Raw genomic sequence first — 8,218 nt, 5'->3', positions numbered from 1 at the left:
AATTAACGTTTTTTTTTTTCAACAGCGACGTTAATGGTTTTGCTAATTGTCCATATCCTGGCACAAAACGTCTTTAATACCCCGATAGGCCTAGAAAAGATTTAACTTGCTTTTCGTTGGTCGGAGTTGGAAATTCTACTACACATTTAACTTTCTGTGGGTCTGGTTTCACACCTTGATCGGTTATAACATGGCCCAAATAATTTACTTCCTTGCGCATAAAAGCACATTTTGAAGGTTGCAGCTTTAAATTGAATGTCCTTAAACGATCGAATACCGCTTTTAATTTTTTGGATTGATCTGCTATACTGAATGCGTAAATAATAATATCATCTAAATAAACGAATGCTTTCATTCCCGTTAGTCCTGCTAGGACAGTATTCATTAAACGCTGAAAAGTGTCAGGTGCGCCTTTTAGACCAAAAGGAACACGAAGAAACTCAAAGTGTCCCCTGTCTGTAGAGAATGCTGTCTTTGCAGTATGTGCTGGATGCATTCGGACTTGATGGTACCCTTGTGCCAAATCTAACGTGGTATAGTATTTCGACTTACCAAGTTGGTCCAAAATATCTGTTATATTAGGCAGGGGGTAGGGGAGAGTGGGGTAAGTTGTTACAGGGGCAAGTTGTTACATTGGGGATATTTTGCACTTTAAATTATGGTAGCACTGTGTCGTTCAGATCATTTTGTAAAACAAATTAACGAAAAAAATATTTCGTGATGACAACGGTTGTATTTTATCAATATCAAAATATATTTATGATTTTATGTTTTTACATATCAGTAATACATTTTTGTTGACAATTTCATTTTTTTTTTTCGGATCAAGGACTCAAGGTAAGACATTTTTGTTACGATGTATATATTCATTAGGTAATACTATTTCATTTTTTATTCACAAATTACAAAATTAACCATTTACTTTCATGTGATAACATTTCATATGAAATATTTCTGTATGGGGCAAGTTGTTACAGTTGATAAGGGGAAAGTTGTTATAGTGTATCAACTTACCCCACTACAAAAAAAAATTGAATTTGTATGTACAACTTATTAAATTATTATAACTATCTTATATAGATGGTCAGAAACTATGTAAAAAAAACAAACCGTGGTACAGTACCTGAAGATATTTATAAAAAGGCTGCTAATGAAGTGTTAACAAAAGAAAGTTCACTAAGAAATGCTGCAGAAAAATATGAAATAAACTTTATGACTCTTCAAAGATATATAAAGAAACAATCAAATTTACCACTAAAACCAAACCAAATCTTTTCAGATGAGTTAGAATCTATTTTATCTAATTACTTGGTACATTGTAGCAGAATTTATTATGGTCTTACACCTTCAGATGTTAAAGTATTGGCATATGAATATGCAAAATCAAATAATGTTGCATATCCCAAAGGGTGGGATGTACACAAAATAGCCTCTAAAGACTGGTTTACTAGTTTTTTAAAAAGAAATCCTACCTTATCATTACGCTTACCTGAAGCAACTAGTCTTGGCAGAATCACCAGCTTTAATAGACACAATGTTGCTATTTTTTTTGATAACCTACATAGTCTGTATGTGAAGCATAATTTTGAGGGGCATAGAGTATGGAATGTTGACGAAACAGGTGTCACAACAGTGCAAAAACCAAAAAAAATTGTTGCAGAAAAGGGGAAGAAACAAGTTGGAAGGTCTACTTCTGGTGAAAGAGGAACAACTGTAACAATGGTGTTTGCAGTCAATGCAATAGGTAATTCTTTGCCACCTATGTTCATATTTCCAAGAGTTAATTTTAAACAGCATTTTGTAAGTAACGGACCTAGTGGTTGCATTGGAGCAAGCCACCCTAGTGGATGGGTCACTGCATCTTCTTTTTTAATGTTTGTTCAGCATTTTCATAAACATATTAATTGTAGTCCGTCATCTCCAGTCCTACTCATTTTAGACAATCATATTTCTCATTTGTCTATTACAGTTATTGATTTTTGTAAGGAAAATGGTATTGTATTGCTATCTTTTCCACCACACACTACAAATCACTTACAACCATTAGATGTGTCAGTATATGGCCCCTTTAAAACGTTTTATAATAATTCAGCTAGTGGGTGGATGGACACACATCCTGGTATCCCAATATCCATCTATGATATACCGTCATTAGTGAAAGAATCTCCCATTAGCAGCAACTCCAAAAAATATAACATCTGGATTTACTAAAACTGGCATATGGCCATTTAATAGGAATGTGTTCACGGATGAAGATTATTTGTGCTCTGAAGTTACTGATAGACCATTTACTGCTGATTAAATATAAATGATACTGTTGCTTTTGAATTATCAACAATTAGTCAACCACAGTCAACCACTACAGATAATAATATTGATCATACTTTAATTCAACATCTGACTCCTAATACACCACAATGTGTACAACCATCTACTAGTGGTCATACTATAGTAACCCCTGAAGACATAAGACCTCTACCAAAAGCAGGTGAAAGAAGAAACAATCGTACAAGAGAGAAAATGAAGTCTACAATTTTAACAGATACACCTGAAAAGGAAAAGTTGAGACTAGAACAAGAGGCTCGTGATGATAAAAATAAGCAAAAAGACCTTAGATCTAAACGTAAATTAGATTTTAAGAAAACTAAAACCTATGAAAAATCTAGTCAAAAGCCAAAAGCTAAAAAACATAAGTCCAACATAGTAGACTCAGACTCAGAAGAAGATGATGATTATTTCTGTATAATCTGTCTTGGTGCATATTCTAAAAGCCGCAAAGGAGAAGACTGGGTTGAATGTTGTTCTTGTAAGAAGTGGGCTCATGATAAATGCGCTGGAGTAGGTGGGTTATTGTTCTACAACTGCAAAAACTGTTCTGATATTGATGAAGATTTTGAAGGTACTGAATAGTATAAGTCTATTATGTAATGTTTAAGATTGTTAAATAAATAAAACATAATACTGTTAATGTGTATACAAAAAGGTTTAAAAAGTTATTTTTTTGTTAGTTATATAATATTGTGTAAAATAATATTTTGTTTTTTGATTTAATATTTTGTATTAATTTTTATTGTAATACAAAAGACTGTTTTAACTATACCTTGCAATAAAAAATACTTAAAATTTGTGTAAGACTGTTAAATAAATAAAATATGGGACTGTTAATTTTTATTTAAAAGGTTTAAAAGTTATTTTTTGTTATAAAATTGTATAATAAAATATTTATTAATTATTACTTTTAATATGTTTAACTAATTTTTAATTGTTATACATAAGCCTGTTCTTATTAAAATAAACTGCAATAAAAAAAGTGCTAAATATTTGTTATTTTTTGGAATAATATATCACATAATAACAAAAAATGTATAATGTAACAACTTGCCCCTGGCCTGTAACAATTTACCCCACCCAGGGGCAAGTTGTTACAGTTTGACAAGGTGACTTAAGCATATTTATTTAAGTACTAAAAATTGACTTTTTCTGACTTTTTTTACACAGAAAGATACCTAAGAAGTTACTTAATAAAATGGTATAACATAAATTATGATAGGTGATGAAAGAAAAAATATTAAAATTATATATGTTGAAATTGTAACAACTTACCCCGCTCTCCCCTAAGCATCTCCGACTGATTAAGTTTCCTAAAATCTACGCAAACCCTGTATTTTACGACACCATCTTTATCCATTTTCTTCGGTACCACCAGTAAAGGTGCATTCCACGGACTTCGACTAGGTGCTATTATTTTATCTTCTTCAAGCTGTTTTATTTGTCTGTCGATCTCTTCTTTGTGACGGAAAGGCAGACGGTACGGCCTTGATAGGTTGTGTAGAGCTGGAGTGATCACCTCATGAAAAACAGCATCTGTTTAAGTCAGTTGATCACCTTCTAAATGGAAGATATCTGAATACTGCTCACATGTTGATAAGAGTGAATCTCGCTCCTCTATATTCAAATGTCCCGTATCTAGGGCATCTCAGAGGGTCAGCAGTCTTCCACTGGTTTTCTCCGTTTTAGTTCCTTGATTTGTTTCTCTGTAAGCTGAACGGGATGTTCAGTTGGATTGACTGCGGCTAGTAAAATCTGTTTTTGACGAACTTGGTTTACTGTATTGCTGCATAAAATTGATTCGTCCAAGGTCTGTGCTGGTATTATTAAAGTTTCTTCCTCCTATAGATGAGGTGTGGGAACTCTAATTATCGTTTCACTACGAGGTTGTAGTGTAATAAGAAAGTTTCCTGACTGTGAAGTTACTGACGAATCCCGAGTTTCTGAATCACCCACGGAGTCTAACTCCTGTAAAAGTTCTGAAGGGTTAGCTAAATTGAGTTGATTTTGATTGTCGGTCAGGATCGACCGTTTAGTTTTGTAATTCAAAATGGTTTCCAAACCAATTATAAACGGTTTTCCGAGAATACCATCGTATGGTACTGGAAACGATGACGGTGCCACATGGAACTCTGTCGTCTGCTCTTCTTGTCCCAAACAAAGAGTTAAATTGGTACTTCCTAATGAATGCAAGGTATGGCCGGTGATCCCCAAAAGGTTTTGTTCTGTCGGCTCGTTAACGAGTATTTCATCTTTTAACGAAAACACTTTTATGAAGTTCACATCGGCGCCTGAATCGACTATTAATTTAATGGTTAGTGTAATTGTCTGGAAACACTTGCAATGTAAGTGGTCATAGTGAAGGTTCTGATTGTTTTGGTTTAAGGCATTTAGGAAGATGGTGGAAATATTATTACTGCAGTTTTTAAACTGCCCGCCGACCGCCCGCCGTTGGAAGTCGAGGGTTTTTCGTTTCCCGATTGCTGGTTATTACTCCCAGACAAACTAGGATTGTTTCTTTTTTTCTAGAACGTATTTTAGTTTCCTACATTCTTCCTTTGTGTGTCCTGGCTTACGGCAGTAACTACAAGTAATCAACCGTACATAATTTGGTTTCGACGAACCTGTTGGATTTGCTTTGGGCTCCTTATCTTTTGCTCTGCAATCTATTGCCCAATGTCCTGACTTGCTACAATTGAAACATACTTTGGCTTTTGCTCCTTCTAATTTTCTTGATGAGCTATAAAGTTTCTTGGATTCTTCTGCCGATTTTATGACTCACTCCTCTTCTCTGGAAGCCTATAAAATAGCTTTTTCCAAAGTTGTGGGATTCCTAGCTTTAATGAAATCTTTCAAAGACCCTAATGAACAACTGTACCACTTGTTGCTTGAAGCTTGCTTCTAATGCCTTTGCTATCTCTACAGACTTGCCATTAGTTTCTTGTTCCACTATAAGGTTCTGTAATTTCTCTATCCGAGAAGAATATGTTAAAACGTCTTTTCCTGATTTTTGTTTTGTGGAGTATAACTCCAAAAACAAATGCGTAGTGGTACGTTGGGGTTCCTATGCAGACTTTAAAGTGTCACGGAGTGCAGCCCACGTATCGAAGGTTCTGAATTTAATTGCCTGCCGAGCTTTCCCGGTGAGTCGTACTGAAATTCCCTGAAGGAGACGGGTTTGTACCTGTCTACTTGTGCATGACAGTGCGAATTCACATTTTTCCAGAAAGATTTCCATTTTTTCCTGATTTTCTCCATTAAACGAGTTTGGGAGTAACCGTAGTGCTGCTTCCAAACTAATAGTGTCCGATCCCAAACTGTTGTCTTCCGAAATGCTCTGGGGTGCATCTGGAAGGTTTTTTTCTGCCGACGCTACGTCGATCAACGGTGATCGTCCGTCTTCTTCACTCATGTTTTCGTTAATAGTTTGATAGAGAATGTTCTGCGTTCTTCCAACGAATTGGTCTACTTCTTCTAATGTGGTAGAAACGTTTCGTATTAAGTCTGTGGTAGCTTTATTTGGAGAATATAATGACACCACGTTAATTGTGTGTGGAACAATGTAAACACTATATGTAGGTTAGTAGTACGGCGGCGTCGTGTTTATTATGTTGACGTCGGCTCCGGCGTTGATTACGAATCGTTCACGGTCAAGGTCGTATACGACAGCGTGCGTTAATACGACGAATTTGTTTTGTCACTTAATCACAATGTAGCGTTAGTGTCGCCACGATTGGTTCACACTTTAAATTTACGGCACTAGATGTCGTCGCATTCTCGAGGACCGGTGCTGTCTACGGCGGCTTCGAACTGGGCGTTGGCCGATGACGTAATTGAAATGTTCGGGCGGCCAACAAACCACTGCGCGTGTGTGTGACGAAAAAATACGAGTGACGCTTCCTGCTACGAGTATATCGCTCTTGGAAATTTGCTGAGCACACTATTCGTGCGTCGCGTCGTTGCGTTGTCGCGTCGTATTCAATGTATACGGTATACGATATAATAATATAAAATGTTATATTACCGTATATAACGCTCGGATAAATGTTCTGTTTTAATGGTCTGCTTCCTTTTTGACAAATATTTCTTTTTGAAAGTCTCTGTTCGTTGAATGTCTGTAGTAACGAGATACCGGTATTTGGCGTATCCCACCGCTGTCACCAAAAATGTTACGGACTATCGAGTGATAATGCCGTGCACAAATAAACAAACACTCTCGAACTAGTTTTACTTTTATATTTGTACTTGAAAAGAAACTTACATTAAATAAAATACATTAAATGTTCTGAAGGCTCTGTTATATTAATGCTCTGCACCAAAACTACGACTGACTGCTACGTGTGTAAGCCCTTGTGTACGAGCTGGTCGTCCGGTCGAAAGGGTTTATTCAGCAGATTCCTTAGACCAGTCGTATGGGTAGGGAGTCTCACTCGCCTTTCGTCGCACACGCATCAGTTTACAATATTTAACATATTTAAAAACACATAGTGTTTCCCAACAAATACAATATAATATAGTGGTTCTTAACACTAGCATAAATAATAATTATTATAAATTATAATTTTATTATTATTTATTTTTCTTTCAAATTATTTTTGCAGAAAATGAGTTTCTATAAGTTAAATGTAGATGATATTTCGCGGTTCTTAGATGAAATCCCAGATGACGGGGACATAAATTTAGATTTTGACGATGATTTTGAAACACTGGATGAAGATGTAATAAGCCCACTAGATTTTTATAATAATGTTGATGAAGTGCAAGATACTGTTGACATTGATTTAGATATTTGTGGTGAGTTTATTTCTTAAGTGGTTCCATACAATATTACAAATTATACAAATAAACAAAAAAATGTATTTCACATTTGTTTAGAATTTGTATATGCTGATGATGATGATGAGATTATAAATCTCAATGAAAATGATATGTTGAATAATGAAGCTTTTGTTGTTGATGAGGGAAAAATGTGTGCAAAACAAAAAATCCCAAGGGTAAAATAACCAAGAATAAAACCAAAAAATCAAAAAAATCAAATGATTTAGATAAGGAACTATTTTAGTTTTTTTTTCAAATGTAATTTTATTTAATTTTTATTTTTATTTTTATTTTTTAGATAAGTCAGTGTTCAGATGACGACCAGGTTTGGGCTCGAAAGACTGGTTTGAAAACTGTAAGACCTTAATATTTAAAACCAGAAGGAGCCATTGGATTTGATATGTGCTATACACCAACAGATGTATTGATGGTCTTCATAGAATCTATTCTAGATGACTTGGTTTATCAAATCAATTTGTATAGAACACAAAATAACAAAATATTGAGAATTCAAAGAGAAGACATGCTTGTATTTATTGGTACAAACTTTTTTATGGGGTATCACAATATTCCATCTTATAAGAACTACTGGAGCACATCACCCGATTTAGGTGTGAAGTTAATTTCAAATGCTATGCCTCGTAATACTTTTGAAAAAATACTTGTTAATTTGCACTGTAATGATAATAAATCATTGCCCCCTAATAACAAGGAAAAGTTATTTAAATTGACACTAATTATAGAAAAATTAAATGTTTTATTTAAAAATAATTTTTTTGGAACAAGAGAAATAAGTGTTGATGAAAGTATGATAAAATTCAAAGGCAGATCAAGTATCAAACAATACAACCCGATGAAACCCATCAAAAGAGGGTACAACATTTGGAGTATGGCGGATCAGAAGGGATATATGTTGGCATTTAAAGTGTATCAAGGCAAGGAAGAAAATGTAAGCTCAGAATTTGAAAATTATGGTCTTGGTGAACGTGTCGTCCTAGAACTAACCAAATCTGTGGAATGAGACCCGTGAAATCTACTTTGATAACTATTTTTCTTTTCCAATACTTTTACA

The 8,218-nt window shown here is 34.6% G+C and overlaps 2 protein-coding genes across 2 annotated transcripts; both read left to right on the top strand.

Annotated features, from left to right (window-relative positions):
* The first annotated feature begins 1,080 nt into the window (after nucleotides 1-1,080).
* LOC112689932 (tigger transposable element-derived protein 1-like) lies at nucleotides 1,081-2,211 on the top strand. The gene has a single exon (XM_025563814.1). It carries the CDS (start codon nucleotides 1,081-1,083, stop codon nucleotides 2,209-2,211), a length of 1,131 nt encoding a protein of 376 aa, XP_025419599.1.
* Nucleotides 2,212-7,546: 5,335 nt separating this feature from the next.
* On the top strand, nucleotides 7,547-8,167 carry LOC112689931 (piggyBac transposable element-derived protein 3-like). Its single transcript, XM_025563812.1, has 2 exons — nucleotides 7,547-7,863; nucleotides 7,933-8,167. The coding sequence occupies exons 1-2, from the start codon at nucleotides 7,547-7,549 to the stop codon at nucleotides 8,165-8,167; spliced, it is 552 nt and encodes a 183-aa protein (XP_025419597.1).
* The last annotated feature ends 51 nt before the right edge of the window (nucleotides 8,168-8,218 follow it).

This window comes from Sipha flava, unplaced genomic scaffold (assembly GCF_003268045.1).
Source record: "Sipha flava isolate LNK unplaced genomic scaffold, YSA_version1 484_pilon_pilon, whole genome shotgun sequence".
NCBI lineage: Eukaryota > Metazoa > Arthropoda > Insecta > Hemiptera > Aphididae > Sipha > Sipha flava.
The sequence above is the reverse complement of the archived record's forward strand: the minus strand, read 5'-3'. Positions and strand labels throughout refer to the sequence as shown.